Genomic DNA, 16,771 nt, shown 5'->3' with positions numbered 1-16,771 from the left:
TGGGTTATTTGCTCTTCACACTTTGCCTGGCTTAATCCCCTGTGGCATTACTACATAGTAGCAGAGTTAATCTGTCCTCCCCTGCTTTTCTGACTTGATGCCTCCTTTGTGCTTCTGCAAATGCGGGTTCTATTGCACATCTTCTTTCAGAGGAGCCTGGTCTCATTGTAATTCAAGACGTGCTTTGAATGATAGTCTGCCTCTTTAATCAACCTTTCAACTCTGCTAGAAATGTGGCAGCAGCTTCTTCATGGCAGATGCATCCACTCCACTCATTTTTATATTTTTCAGTCCAGACCTATTCCTGAATCTGTGTAACCATACTTTACTTATAGTAAATGGCTTGGCTAATTTCAGGGGATTCCTTGCTGAAGTCTCATTATATAGTCTTAATGCTTTTTGGCCAAAAGCCTTGTCACCAGTCAGAACTCATTTGCTGTTCATGTCTTCCATCCAACAAATATAATGCCTTTTCCATCTTAACTAAGCACTTATCACATAATGTGTCTTTAACTTTTGGCCATTTGGGATGGAGCCGCAAAACTAAAATAAATTTCTTTCTCCTTCTTCACAATTTCATGGATAGAAGATTCATTTTTACAAAAGACCTGAGCAACCTCAGCACATGATTTTTTTTCTTTCCTTATTAAGTTGAGAACTTCCGCTTTGCACATAAAGGAACTTTTTGGCTTCTCTTTGGCATATACGAATTGCCAGTGTCACTACCCTTGCACTCTAAGGGGCATTATTTAGCAAAATAAGGGTCTCTGGAACAAAAGACGGTGATATCACAAGAGTTGATCTGATAACCTAGATAGCTACTAAGTGACAAGGATGTGACAGGCATGTGCTAGACAAAGGATGATTTACCTCCTGGGTGAGATGGAGCAGGACGGTGCAGGATTTCATCATGCTACTCAGAACAGCAAATGATTTAAAACTAATGAATTATTTATTTTTGGAGTTTCCCATTTAGTATTTGTGAACTTTGGGTAACTAAAACCACAGAAAACAAAACCTCGAATAAGGTGAGATTACTGTAACATATGTCAAAACATCCTTCACTTCAGTTGCTCAGTCATGTCCAACTCTTTGTGACCCCATGGACTGCAGCACACCAGGCTTCCCTGTCCATCACCAACTCCTGGAGCTTGCTCAAACTCATGTCCATCAAGTCGGTGATGCCATCCAACCATCTCATCCTCTGTCATCCTCTTCTCCTTCTGCCTTCAATCTTTCCCAGCATCAGAGTCTTTTCAAATGAGTCAGTTCTTTAAATCAGGTGGCCAAAGTATTGGAGTTTCAGCTTCAGCATCAGTCCTTCCAATGAATATTCAGGACTGATTTCCTTTACGATGGACTGGTTGGATCTCCTTGCAGTCCAAGGGACTCTCAAGCATCTTCTCCAACACCACAGTTCGAAAGTAACAATTCTTCTGCGCTCAGTTTTCTTTATGGTCCAACTCTGACATCTATACATGACCACTGGAAAAACCATAGCTTTGACTAGATGGACCTTTGTTGACAAAGTAATGTCTCTGCTTTTAAATATACTATCTAGGTTGATCATAGCTTTTCTTCCAAGGAGCAAGCGTCTTTTAATTTCATGACTGCAGTCGTCATCTGCAGTGATTTTGGAGCCCAAGAAAATAAAGTTTGTCACTGTTTCCATCGTTTCCCCATCTATTTGCCATGAAGTGATGGGACCAGTTGCCATGATCTTAATTTTCTGAATGTTGAGTTTCAAACCAGCTTTTTCTACTCTTTCAATTTCATTAAGAGGCTCTTTAGTTCCTCCTGGCTTTCTGTCATAAGGGTGGAGTCATCTGCATATCTGAGGTTATTGATATTTCTCCCGGCAATCTTGATTCCAGAAACATCCTTATAGGGACTTAAATAAAAAGGTCAATTTTTCATGTTGGAGGACAGTTTAATGCAAAGTAGAAAGATAGAAACTTTGTCTGCTTCTATCCCTGTCTGACCTCCCTTGGCCTCTGTATCATAGATCACAGAAATTAAAAGCTACTCTAAAGAAGTGTTGGTGACATTATGTACATTGCTCATAAACAGTCTGTTATTAATCCCAGTAAACTATAAACATTTAGATGTGTTAACTACTATATTTTTATTCCCACACATTTCAGTAATTAATTATCTTCACAATGAAGATAATTCTGGGGTTACCTGACCTGCTATCATTTCCCTGGCCGGAGAAACATCCGTCACTGAATACAAGGGAACAGCAGCCGAACCACCTGGTTCTAAGACTGAGATTCTGAACGCCAGATACTTACGCCAAGAGGTGTTGTTTCTTTGATGCTATTATCCTCACACCTTCCTTTACTGCGTATGTATATATTTGTTTGGCGTATTCTAAAACAGAATAGGAAGTTTCAAAGCTGGGAAAACTCACAGTTATAATGAAAACAAAACAAAACACAACCAAGCATCAATATGAATGACATTTGGGCATCAAATCAGAACTGAAATCAGGGGTAGGAACTGGTATCTGTTTTCTAGTAGGCGTCATTCAGATTTATTCTCCCTTTTCTGATTTAGCTCCAGATTTATGCCCCAGGCCTGGATCTATTTCATTATATTTCATTCTCCTATACGCTATATATTCATGGAATTGTTGAATGTTAGAAATAAACATCATCTAACACAAAAGCCATTATTTTATAGATAATAAAACTGGCTCCCAGAGAGGAGTTTGACTTTATTTGATATCTATAATGTGACTTGGGGGTTATAAAATAGGATACATTTTACAAAATAAGTTTTACATAAATATATGTAAATTATGTATATATGTTATAAAACATAACTATATGGTCATTGTGAATTTTATTCTTGGAAAGAATCTTAAGATATATGAATTTTAATGTCTTTCTCATAAGAAATATTATATAGCAAACATCTACTTGTTTGCTTTGGTGATAGGAGACTAACTGTCTATCAGGACACTTCATCTGGTCTTTGAACATTGCAAGAGTTGAAATTTCTTCCCTCTAGCTTCTTCTAAGACCTCAGAAACCAGTAATGCTCAATCTTGCCTGTGACAGTCTAAATCTTCTCTTTGTAACATGTACTCTCAGTTCTTTAGCTAAACAATCCGTCTTGAGGCATCCTTTATCAGTATTTTTATCATGGGCGTTTCTGTAATTTCTAAAGTTCCTTTGATTAAAGTATAACTTATTATAGGTTTAAATAGTTAATGGAATGCTTGCAGAGCATTGGTTGGAGAATTTAGGGCCTGGCATTTACAGTAAAGAGAAATTGAAGGATTTCTGGGAGGGAATAAGACACATATAGTAACATTCATGAATGGTTTTACTCATTCCTTAAATGTTTAAGACATTTAAGAATTAAGATTCCTTAGTTATTAAAACTGTGTAATATCCATGGATGGACTTAAAGAGATTTATGTGCCCACAGATATTATGCATACAGATTTTTAATGTTTCATCATTTTTTCTTTTATAGAAAGAGGTAACTTTCTCCATATTATCAAGGGAATCTTTGATCCCCTTTTGTTTACCTTTGATATAACAGTAGTGTAGTAGACAGAAAAGCAAACTGTATTTAAACCCAAATCAACAAGGTTACAATCCGGTCCGTTCTACTTCCAGAGTGTTGTCATTTTAAACAGATTACCTAGACTCTCTGAGACTCAGATTAACCTTCTATACAATGAAAATAATACCACTCTATAGTAAGTAGTGAGGATTCAGTAAAACTGAAAACTTAAAGTGTCTTACTTACAGATATAACACATAAAGCACTCATATTCTAATTTTAGTCCACATATATGAACTGTAGAATGTTTTTTTCTTTCATGAGTTAGCTGATTTTAAAGAAATAAATGTAAATTCAAATATCTTTCCAGAATTGAAAAGGAGGATATCAGGCCCATCTTCATATTCTGGCCCTTGTTTTTAGTGTTCTAAGAAGGACAGGATGAACAAAGAGGGACTGAATGTTCCTGAGGTGGGATGTGGTAGAAAAGGCAAGATTTGCCACCATGCCCTTATTTAAAGCTGGTGAAATGAAGGCTGGAAACAGGTGGAGAATGGAGGGAAATCTGTGACTAGAAGCTAGACATTAGAGATTAGAGCCTGGGCTGACTCTGTATAGCAATGATTCTCAACTCTTTTCTCTTTACACACAGTATAGATGATGTTCACACTCCCATGAGTGAACATGGGCTTAGAGAGATTTTCTCTAATTACGTTGTAACCTCACCACTTTTTCCTTTCTCTTCTACTCAGTAAAGTATATGAAAATTTTTATTAAAGGGATACCCATAGATATTCTCTGTTTTAGGCATGAATAAGATCATTCACAACATCTGAATTTTAAACTTATACAATTAGTTACAGAACTTTGCATTCATCTCAATACTCTAATGTGGGTCAACACTATGATCAAGAACCTCTACACTAGAAGAGGGACTTGGTGGACTTGTATACTTACAGATTTTCATGGCAGAGCATGCAGGGATTGTTGTATGTCTGGCCATCATCACCACAGACAGGCTGTAAATTCTTTGGGCAAAGGTAACCCATCCTGGGTAATATTCGGTAATGTTTGCACATCTCAGAATTCTGAACAAACAAAACATAGTAAATTTGCTCAATGGCACTTAAGAGATATGGACTTGGTGAAAACCTCTTGATTTCCTCAATCATGTGTGACTAGATAGTTAGTAAAGGAACTGTAACATAGGTTATACAAACTCATATATTCATTTCATATCACTGTTAGGTAACCTCCTGGGTTTAGCTTCTTTTTTTACTAAGGAAGTAGCCAAACCAAGATACAAGGAAGAAGACAGCAATTAGAAAGCAGAAATCCTACAAGACAGTGCTGTGCTTTCGAGAAGGCGATGGCACCCCGCTCCAGTGTTCTTGCCTGGAAAACCCCATGGACGGAGGAGCCTGGTGGGCTGCCGTCTAAGGGGTCGCACAGAGTCGGACTGAAGCGACTTAGCAGCAGCAGTGCTGTGCTTAGTCGCTCAGTCATGTCTGACTCTTTGGGACTTCCTGGACTGCAGCCCGCCAGGCTCTTCTGTCCATGGGGATTCTCCAGGCAAGAATATTGGAGTGGGTTGCCATGTCCTCCTCCAGGGGAACTTCCCAACCCAGGGGTAGAACCCAGGTCTCCAGGTTTCCTGCATTGCAGGCGGATTCTTTACCATCCGAGCCACCTAGGCACAGATAAACTGAGGTATGCCCATAGGGAGAAAACGCCTACGCAGAAAATAATACTTTTTTTTTTTGTCCTTTTAAATGAAGACATTGGTTATATACAATCTAGAAAGGAAACACTCAAAATAAATGCTAGGTAATCACATGGATTTTTGAGTTCCAGCTCTGCCACTAACTAAAGAAGTGATTTACCTGACTTCTTTGAGCCTTAGTTTCTCATCTGAAAAACATGAATAGTAATAGCTCTTGCCTCATATTGTTGTTTTAGGGAATCAAGTCAGATAATGCACTTATATGTATACATAATACAGTGTTTGGCACATACTAAGTGCTCAGTATATGATAGTTGTTAGTTTCCTAAGGTAAAAAATACATAAATTTTTCATGTAGAAAAAGGAACATATTTGTTCTTAGTAGTTTTTTGGAAGTGTGTTTCACGATGATGATGGTAATAATAAATTTATTCACCTTAAAAGAAGCAGGAAAAAGGAAAAAACACAGAAATTTAAAAAATAGGATTATGGAAGACAAATTCAGTGGTGTCAATAATTACATTAAGTATTAGGACTAACTACTCCAGATAAAGAACAGAGACTCTTAGTCTGGAGAAACAAAATGACTCAACTTATAATATTTAAAAGAAGTATACTTTATATCTTTATATTTCAACTAATAGGGTGAACATATAAAGGGCAGAAAGTAGATATGTGCAAACACTGATCACCCAAAAGGTGATATATCTATATTAATATCACACAAAGTAGAATTTAGGACAAGAACTAATGGCAGAGATAAAGAAAAGAAGAGGATTTCTAATTATAAAATAATAGATTCCATAATTAACAATCTCAAACATTTATGTACCTACAGTATAGTCTTAAGATAATGAGGCAAAAATTAACTGAAAGGAGAAAAAGGCAAATTTATCAAACTTTATGTTTATATTTAACATACTTTTTGTAATAATACATATTTTGATATTTGTGTCTGTGGTATTTGAAAAATAATATAATCAGCTTGACCTCAATGATATTTGTAGATCTCTATATCCAACAATTGCAGACTACACATTCTTCTTAAGTAGACATGAAATTGTTGCCCACATGAATTGCAGACCACATTCTGGGCCATTAAGCCAGTATTGATAAATTTGAAAATTGAAGTCATAAAATGCAAGTTTTAGGATCACAGTGAAATAATATTAGTAATATATATGATAGCTATGAAACTCCTAGGTATTTAGAAGTTATGCAACACACTTTTAAATAAATCATGACTCTAAAGTAATCAAAATGGAATATAGAAATGTTTTGAACTGAATGATAAAATAAAAAATACTCAGTAGTTAACTCAGTGATTTGAAGGAAAGTTTTAGGTAGGTATGTAAATAGAAAAAATCTTAAAATCAATCTAAACCTCCATCTCAAGAAGCTAGCAAATAATAGGCAAAATAAGCTCAAAGAAAATAGAAGAAAATGAATAAATTTATGAAATAGAAAACAGAAGGCCAAATGGTTGCTTGAAAAGATTGATAAACTGATAAACTATTTGCAAAATTGACAAAAGTCAAGAAACACACATTGCCAATATTAAAAAGTGGTGCCTTATATATAGATATTAAAAGGATAATGTGAAAATGTTATGAATAACAACTGTATGTCAATAAATTTGACAACTTAAGAAATTCCTTGGAAACTAATTTCTGAAACAGACACTGAGTAGATCATTTAATAGTAGTATATCTATTGATAATCATTTCAGAGGTGTAAAGAAGTACTTGCTGATTTGTGTTCTAAAATAATTCAAACATCTAAAGGGACTGCTTTAGCTTGAGGTGAGTTCCATATCAATAGAGATATTCAGGGAGAGTTTAAACAAGCACCTTCTGTAAGTCACTGGCAAAGGTAGAACTGAACCGAGTATATCCTTAATATTTTTCAGGAATCTGCCACTCCAAGGTTGAAAACTACCAAAATAAAGGGTGATAAAGAAGCAAAAAGCAGAATTATGCCTCTCTTTTCTTACACAGTACATCAACTCTGAACAAATTATCCACCTTCAAAATAGACCTAGGATTCAGCTACCTCTTATCACCTCCACTACTAGCACCATAAGCCAGCCTCTCTGGTTACTGCCATGGCTAACTAGCTGTCCAGCTTTTGCTCTTGCCTTCCTGCAATGTATCTTCAATACAGCAGGTGCAATATCCTTTTAAAACAGATCATGTTACTCCTCTTTTCAAAACCTGCATTCGGACTAATAGACAACATCCTTAAAACGGTCTACACAACCTTACATGACAGGGTCTCCTGTTATTTTAGTGACGTCTTCCTGTATAAGTCTCTCTGAGGTCACTCTGTGTCAGCTGTACTGGGCTTCTTGCTGTCCTATAAGCCCCGTCTCAAGGCTTTGCCATTCCTCTTCCTGGAATGTTCTTCCCTCACTCACATGTATGGAATTCATCTCCCTAGGAGATGCAACTGGCACCTTCTCAGGGAGCTCTTTTCTGGACAAGATACTTAAAATTGTATCTCAGCATTTACTATGTCATTTTTCTATTGACTCACATCATCTGTGATCTATGTTTTTTCAAGTGTAGAGAGTTTTGTCTATTTTGTTTACGGCTGCAGTTCTCATAAGGCTTCTCTGGTGGCTCAGTGGTGAAAAATCCGCCTGCCAGTACAGGAGCCTCAGGTTCAATCCCTGGGTCAGGAATATCCCCTAGAGAAGGAAATGGCTACCCCCTCTAGTATTCTTGCCTGGGAAATCCCATAGACAGAAGAGCCTGGCGGGCTACAGTCCATGGGTTGCAAAAGAGTTGGACACAACTTAGCGACTAAACCACCAGCACCACCATTTTAATCATACACATAGTAATGCTTGAAAAATAACAAGTGCTCAATAATTATTTGTAGCATGCATAAATGATGGTTAAATGACAAGCTGAATAAAGAATGTTGTTCTCTTCTCCAAGAGAAAGCTCAGCTCAAAACCAGGTTACACAAGAATAAGCATGATGGGATTTCTGGTCTGCTGGTGATACATTATTTCTTGACCTAGGTGTCAATATCACAGATGTGGTCACTTTGTAATATTTAGTTGTACACTTATGATAGGTACACTTTTCCTTTATGACTATGATACTGCAATGAAATGTAAAATAACAGATTTTATTATAATAGTCAAGATACACACACACAAACACACATAGAAACAATAGGATATTATTCAGACATGAGAAAGAAGAAAATTCTTCCTCTAATGACAATTTGGAAGAACCCTAAGGATGCTATGTTAAGTTAAATAAGACAGACAAAGACAAATACTGTACAATAAAGCCAATCGCATAGAGACGGAGAATACGATGGTGATTACTAGGGGATTGGAGAAAATAAGGAGACATTGGTCAAAGGGTATAAATTTTTAGCTACAATTTATGGCGCTCTAATATATGGTGTGGTGATTATAGGGAATCAGTTCAGTTCAGTGGCTCAGACATGTCTGACTCTTTGTGACCCCTATGGACTGCAGCACATAGGGCCTCGCTGTCCATCACCAACTCCAGAATCCACCAAAACTCATGGCCATTGAGTCAGTGAGCCATCCAACCATCTCATCCATCCTCTGTTGTCCCCTTCTCCTCCTGCCTTCAATCTTTCCCAGCATCAGGGTCTTTTCAAATGAGTCAGCTCTTCACATCAGGTGGCCAAAGTATTGCAGTTTCAACTTCAACATTAGTCCTTCCAACGAACACCCAGGACTGATTTCCTTTAGGATGGACAGGTTGGATCTCCTTGTAGTCCAAGGAACTCTCAAGAGTCTTCTCCAACACCACAGTTCAAAAGCATCAATTCTTCAGCACTCACCCTTCTTTATAGTCCAACTCTCATATCCACACATGAACTGGAAAAACGATAGCCTTGACTAGATGGACCTTTGTTGGCAAAGTAATGTCTCTGCTTTTTAATATGCTGTCTAGGTTGGTCATAACTTTTCTTCCAAGGAGTAAGTGCCTTTTTATTTCATGGGTGCAGTCACCATCTGCAGTGATTTTGGAGCCCAAAAAAATAAAGTCTGACACTGTTTCTCCCTCTATTTGCCATGAAGTGATGGGACTGGATGCCATGATCTTAGTTTTCTGGATGTTGAGCTTTAAGCCAACTTTTTCACTCTCTTCTTTCACTTTCATCAAGAGGCTCTTTAGTTCTTCACTTTCTGCCATAAGGGTGGTGTCATCTGCATATATGAGGTTATTGATATTTCTCCCAGCAATCTTGATTCCAGCTTGTGCTTCATCCAGTCCAGCATTTCTCATGATGTACTCTGCATACAGCTTTGACGTACTTGTTTTTCTGTTTGGAGCCAGTCTTTTTTTCCATGTCCAGTTCTAACTGTTGCTTCCTGACCTGCTTTCAGATTTCTCAAGAGGCAGGTCAGGTGGTGTAGTATTCTCATCTCTTTCAGAATTTTCCACAGTTTATTGTGACCCACACAAAGGCTTGCCATAGTCAGTGAAGCAGAAGTAGATGTTTTTCTGGAACTCTCTTGCTTTTTTGATGATCCAGTGGATGTTGGCAATTTGATCTCTGGTCCCTCTGCCTTTTCTAAAACCAGCTTGAACATCTGGAAGTTCATGGTTCACGTACTGTTGAAGCCTGGCTTGGAGAATTTTGAGCATTACTTTACTAGCGTGTGAGATGAGTGCAATTGTGCAGTAGTTTGAGCATTCTTTGGCATTGCCTTTCTTAGGGATTGGAATGAAAATGGACCTTTTCCAGTCCTGTGGCCACTGCTGAGTTTTCCAAATTTGCTGGCATATTGAGTGCAGCACTTTCACAGCATCATCTTTTAGGATTTGAAATAGCTCAACTGGAATTCCATTACCTCCATTAGCTTTGTTCATAGTGATGCTTCCTAAGGCCCTCTTGACTTCACATTCCAGGATGTCTGGCTCTAGGTAAGTGATCACACCATCGTGATTATCTGGGTTGTGAAGATCTTTTTTGTACAGTTCTTCTGTGTATTCTTGTCACCTCTTCTTAATATCTTCTGCCATTTCTGTCCTTTATTGAGCCCTTCTTTGCCTGAAATATTCCCTTGGTATCTCTAATTTTCTTGAAGAGATCTTTAGTCTTTCCCATTCTATTGTTCTCTTCTATTGCTTTGCACTGATTGCTGAGGAAAGCTTTCTTATCTTTCTTTGGTATTCTTTGGAACTCTGCATTCAAATGGGAATATCTTTCCTTTTCTCCTTTTTGCTTCTCTTCTTTTCACAGCTATTTGTAAGGCCTCCTCAGACAGCCATTTTGCTTTTTTGCATTTCTTTTTTTGGGGGGATGATCTTGCTCCCTGTCTCCTATACAATGTCACGAACCTCTGTCCATAGTTCATCAGGCACTCTATCAGATCTAGTCCCTTAAATCTATTTGTCACTTCCACTTTATAATCGTTAGGGATTTGATTTAGGTCATACCTGAATGGTCCAGCGGTTTTCCCGACTTTCTTCAATTTAGGTTTGAATTTGGCAATAAGCAGTTCATGATCTGAGCCACAGTCAGCTCCTGGTCTTGTTTTTGCTGACTGTATAGAGCTTCTACATCTTTGGCTGCAAAGAATATAATTAATCTGATTTCAGTGTTGACCATCTGGTGATGTCCATGTGTAGAGTCTTCTCTTGTGTTTTTGGGAGAGGGTGTTCGCTATGACCAGTGCCTTCTCTTAGTAGAACTCTTATTAGCGTTTTCCCTGCTTCATTCTGTACTACATGGAGAAATTTGCCTGTTACTCCAGGTGTTTCTTGACTTCCTACTTTTGCATTCCAGTCCCCTATAATGAAAAGGACATCTTTTTTCAGTGTTAATTTTATAAGATCATGTAGGTCTTCATAGATCCATTAAACTTCAGCTTCTTCAGCATTACTGGTTGGGGCATAGACTTGGATTACCATGATATTGAAGGGTTTGCCTTGGAAATGAACAGGAAAACTATAGGGAATAGTAATGTGTAATATACTCAGAGTTGGTGAATAGACTTTAAATATTCTCCCCACAAAAAAGAAATGGTAATTATGTGAGATGATGGAGATGTTAGCTAACACTATAGTGGTAATCATTTTACAATCTATAAGTCTATCAAATCAATATGTTGTACACAAGTTTACATAATGTTACATATCAACACACATACACTAAGGGCTTTGCAATGGCTCAGCAGGTAAAGAATCTCCCTGCAATGCAGGAGATGTGGGTTTGATCCCTGGGTCGGGAAGATCTCCCGAAGAAGGAAATGACAACCCACTCTAGTGTTCTTGCCTGAAAAATCCCATGGACAGAGGAGCCTGGCAGACTATAGTCCAAAGGGTCACAAAGAGTCGGACACAACTGAGCAATTAAGCACACACCCAGACACACACACACACCACAATAAAGCTGGGGGGAAAGGAGCAGATTTTGTGGCTAGTACTTCTGCATACTTAGGGATCCCTAGTCTGATTTACTAGAAATATGTAATTAGTATTTTGTTAGTGTAACGCATCCGTTATTATACTTGATTTGGGGAAATAATTAGATAAAATTCATGTTAGATACCTTTCTTTCTTCTTTTTGGGTCATCAGACTAGGTGCTAAAGTCTCCTTTCTAGGGACCAATTTGAGATTGCCCATTGTGAATGAATATACTTCATGCTCTTATATCTTCTTCTTTCTACTCCTGACCTTGACAAAGCTCTAAAAAAGCAATCCCAAATAGGGTCAATGTAAATATAAGTATGTCATTTTATACTTCTTTTAAATGTATAATATGTATAAATATGTTCAGTGTCAATTTCCAGGTTATTGGGAAAAGGACTAGGTTTGGAGGGGGAGTAGGAAGGGGTTGGGTGAGGAGCCTTTCTGGTCTGCTGAAATTATAGGGTTGAGACTCCTAACTACTTATTTGACTGCATGTGCCAGAAGTTACATGCATTGTACACCCACTTTTTAAAATTTCAAAATAAATTCATTTAGAGCAAGACTAATAATCTCAAAGAGCACAGAATAATGCACCAGTGAGTAATCTTGAGACTCTTACTAAGCATGAACTCCATGGATTCCTCCAAAGGACTTGAGGCTGTACTGAATCAGTCTTTCCTAGGCCTTTACAGGAAATGAGGTTTATAGAGGGCAAGTGGCAACAGCACGGGCCCCCCCCCCCCCCATCTCCAGAATGAGTAAATTAAGTTAATAAGTAACTTTTTAGAAACAGCAGTTCTTACCAGAGAAGAAATGGAAGACTCTGAGCTGTCTTCCTCTTCAGAAGATCTAAAATGGGATGGTTTTTCTTCAAGTCTTATCCTTTCCAAAGCTTCTTTTTCACTAGAAAAGAAGACAAAAGTAAATTTACATCCACAAAGACTGGCTCCTGTAATTTCTAGTTGGAAGTTAAACATTTCTAATAAAATATGATGGAACCACAGAACTTTGAATGAGAAAGTGTCCAGGAAGACATGTTAAGAAAAGTACACAGCTGGGAGCTGGCTTGGCACTCCCTTCACTTAACAGATGTGTGACCTTGGACAAGTTGTTTAGAGTATTCCTTTCTCCAGGGGATCTTCCTGACCCAGGGATCAAACTCCTGCATTGCAGGTGGAGTCATTACCATCTGAGCCACCAGGGAAGTCCCATAAAAAGATGATAGTTTTGGTAATTCCTTCCTCAAGGGATGTACTATGAGGAGCTAATATATATATATATATATATATATGTTATATATATAATAACTGTTGTGTTCATAGTGCTTTTTTCAGAACCATCATCATCCATCATGTCCATAGGTCCCCAAATATAGTTGTTCATCAGAATAAACTAGAAACCCTTTCTAAAAAACAAATTCCTTAGCCTTGGAGACTCTTATTTTGAAGTACTAATCTGTGTGTGTATGTGTGTGTGTAAGACCTCTGTTAAGTGTGATCTAGTTGTAGAACAAATTTGGAATAATTTCTTGTAACTATGATACTGAGGGTTGGAAAACATTTTTTTAAGTGACATAGCTAGTAAATATCATGATTAGAACTTCCATCTGGATTTCCTGTCTTCAAGTCCAAGTGTTCTTTCTCCTGTCCCGGGTGTTGTCAACTTAAAAGCGTTTTTGCATCTAAAGACTTGGTTTAAAGCCCGCATGGATTCATGAGCACATGAGTATTTAATCAACAGTCTCTAAAAATGCAGTCCCCTCACTAGCTGAGGGGGTACAGGGTCCTGTTACTCACAAGATACGTCTGCACATGTAGCACTTGTTTTTGTATAACTTTCCATCAGCACCAAGAACAGGGTCATTCTCTCTCGTGCACATGAGCTTGTCATTCCTCACATGCTGCCGAAAGTTACTGCACTCATCCTAGAAAATAAGAAAAGGGAAGTGGGCATGGCTTTTTCCCTTTGTGACTTAGTTACTTTCTTAAACTTGGTTTTAGGAATTCCTCTCTTGGCTCTGGTCTCAGACTCACTGCACTTATCCTGGCAATGGAGGCCAAGGAATGCCCAGACTCTCTCAACTTCCCATCCTCCGCTTCATTCTGAACCTCTCTGCACTGGTCCTGGAAATATAGGGAAACATAAAACAATACTTGAAAGAGCTCCTCGTCTTGCTCGCCCTTTCCATCAAGCTTTCGTTTCCTCTACTTTTCACGGGAGATACACTCTTGACCAGAGGACAATCCCACAGTTGTCTAACTCTATGAATGTCATTATCACTGGTAAAAGACTGATTGAAGATGTCTTCTTTGTGATCTTGAAAAGCAAATAGAAAAGGCAGCATCATGCACGTGCACTATTGATTCACTGATGCTCAGAAGACCCTCTGGAGAAAATGGGAAAGGCATCAAGGAGAGACGCTAAAAGAGAGACTTTGAGACTAGTTTATTTTACATAAATTGTTAAAAATCAGTGTCAACAAGCAACATGAAACCTCATTTCACATTTAAAGTGTCAGACATAAGCATGCAGTTGAGGTGGTAAAGAATTTTACCCACTATTTTTCAGTCCACAATTCTCCCAAACAGGAGAGACCAAAGCAATAATCAATACACACTGCAGGAGAATTCTCTATAAAATTGAGAAAAAACATTAAACTTCAAAGCCAGGAGATAAATCTTATTATAACCCAACATGACAATATTGGCAAAATCAATTTTCTTTGAAGCAGAAGATTAGCAACTTTATTATCCAAAAAGTGAAGGCGAAGACAAGAATCTGAGGATGATAAGTAAAATAGTTATCTTCGTATCTTAAAAAATAACCTTTGCATCATTTGAGGGCTTGGCTCTTGATCTTTCTTCTTCATTCTTTTTTCTTTCTTTAGCTTCTCGCTCACTGAAAAATTTTATGAAAGGGATAGAGTAGTTTTTCCAGAGTTATTATTGAATTGTTTAACCAAATATTTCCTTAATTCTAAACATTAGAATATCTAACATGGTTTTCTAGTATTTAAAAAATACATAAGATACTTTTTAAACAAATAAGTTCTGATCACTGGGGGTTTCATAATATATTTGTGACACTGCTATCAACTTTCATAAACCCAGTTTCTATACTATCATCTAGAGTGATATACATCTGAAGGGTCATTACATTTTTTCCTAATAGGGTTATTTATGACTGTCAGGTAAAGAGTTGCTTCATTTCTCCTTTTTATTTTCTTACTGAATTACAATAAAACTCTCCTGTATTCATTGTTCTTTATATTGCTATTATGCTTTAAAGTTTATAAACATTTTAAAAATATTTTCTCCTTGAATCCCTACCAAAACTCTATTGTGTAGTTATTATTCTCTTTATATACAGGAGGAACCGAGGCTCTGCAGGGTGAACGGGTCTGCCCCATGTCCCTTATCTGAGATGCTTCCTCTTTGAAGGTCAGTGATGTTGGCATGATACAACAGGGTCCTCGCCTACCCCAGCTGCTCGTGGTAGGACTGTGCTTCTCATAATATTCAAAATAGAAATTTCTTATGGAAGTGCTTTGGAAACTTACTGTCCTCTTCTAAACTGAGGAGCTATTAGTATATATTTTTAATGTGTGATGCCAAACACCATAAGCTTTAAATCAAAAGGAACTGATTTCTGGGAAGCAGATACAGCATATCAAACTGATTCATAAACCTCTCTACTCACAAGATGCTCTGACACATAGCACACTTGTTGGCATGCATCTTGCCATATGGGCCTCGAACAGGGTTGTTTTCTTTGGTACAAATAAGCTTTCCATCTCTCACCATGTTCCGGAATTCATGACACTGATCCTGCCAGTAAGAACAACAACAAAAAAAGAGATGTTTCTACAATTATCTGATCTTTAAAACAGAAAATATGATTGGTTGGTTATATGTAAACTCCTAACTCTTAAGGAAAATAAAAATCTAGAGAAAATTAAATTTTAGAGATGAAATGTATTTTAAAGCAGCGGTTCCCAACCTCTTTGGCACCAGGAAAGAGTTTGTGGAAGACGATTTTTCCATGGACTGGGGCTCAGGGGATGGTTTTGGGATGATTCAAGCACATTACATCTATTGTGCACTTTATTTCTATTATTATTACATTAGCTCCACCTCAGATCATCAGGCATTAGATCCCGGGAGTTGGGGATCCATTTTACGGGCACTATGTTCAGTATCTGCTTAAGAAGTCTGAATCCTCTCCACAGCATCCCTTTCAAATACTTGTCGGCCCCAGTGGAATTTCACTACCACCTAAGGCAGCCTGTGCCATTTTTATATAGTTTCATGGGGTTGAACCCCAAACCTGTTGCACTGCACCTCAACACATTACTTCACACATTAAAAAGCCCTGGAATGAAAGACATCCTTTGGCAAGGCGGCATATAAACACCTACAGTTTTAGCTTTGTTCCTCAAGAACAACATTTTTTAAAATTGTTTCATCAAATCTGTATTATATTCTTAGCATTTTGTTGTGTGGGGTAATGGATTTCTTTTGGTTGTCATTAAAAAATCTATAAGATAAGCACACATTATCCCCATTTTACAGATGAGAGGAAAAAAGTTCACAGATATTAAGTAATTAAAATCAGTGTTGAAACAGAGGTCAGAAACCTATTAATAACTAGGCTATAGATTCCTTGCCTTCTTTGCCTTTACACGGTAGAAGATAAGACTCCTGGTACATCTCTAAGAACATGGAGCTAGCTGCCTTCTTTACTCATTGAAAACTAAGAACCTTAAAAAGCAGGCAACGGAACTGGGCCCACAGGGTTTGACTCCTGTTGAAATTTTTGAACATCCATAGAAGTTTGTCTTAAACTTTTTTTTAAGCCCAAAGAGCTACAGTATATGGGAAGATTATCTTTAAAAATACTACCAATAACCTAAGTTGGAGTTACCTTTCTTTAAATTGTGGTACTATGAACAACTCCAGACCTACTTTTCTCTGTTTAGTAGCATTTTAACTATTCTCTGGAATTGAATACCTAATCAACATATGAAATGTCTCATAGCCATCATTTTTAAATTTGCTAGAATTTTTTTTCCTCTTCCAGGTACCTAAAATGCCACATATATCTGTGTCTGTG

At 37.6% G+C, this 16,771-nt stretch overlaps 1 protein-coding gene across 1 annotated transcript in view; it reads right to left on the bottom strand.

Moving 5' to 3' along the window:
* SPINK5 (serine peptidase inhibitor Kazal type 5) overlaps positions 1-16,771 on the bottom strand; it is an 83,179-nt gene that overhangs the window by 3,752 nt on the left and 62,656 nt on the right. The window contains exons 27-33 of the mRNA XM_061149451.1: positions 15,359-15,486; positions 14,485-14,557; positions 13,693-13,782; positions 13,456-13,583; positions 12,463-12,562; positions 4,477-4,607; positions 2,295-2,373 (exon numbers count right to left, since the gene is read on the bottom strand). Coding sequence (XP_061005434.1) covers positions 2,295-2,373; positions 4,477-4,607; positions 12,463-12,562; positions 13,456-13,583; positions 13,693-13,782; positions 14,485-14,557; positions 15,359-15,486 — 729 coding nt within the window. The remainder of the gene's footprint in view (positions 1-2,294; positions 2,374-4,476; positions 4,608-12,462; positions 12,563-13,455; positions 13,584-13,692; positions 13,783-14,484; positions 14,558-15,358; positions 15,487-16,771) is intronic.

This window comes from Dama dama, chromosome 9 (assembly GCF_033118175.1).
Source record: "Dama dama isolate Ldn47 chromosome 9, ASM3311817v1, whole genome shotgun sequence".
Classification (NCBI taxonomy): domain Eukaryota; kingdom Metazoa; phylum Chordata; class Mammalia; order Artiodactyla; family Cervidae; genus Dama; species Dama dama.
This window is presented reverse-complemented; position numbering and strand designations above follow the sequence as displayed.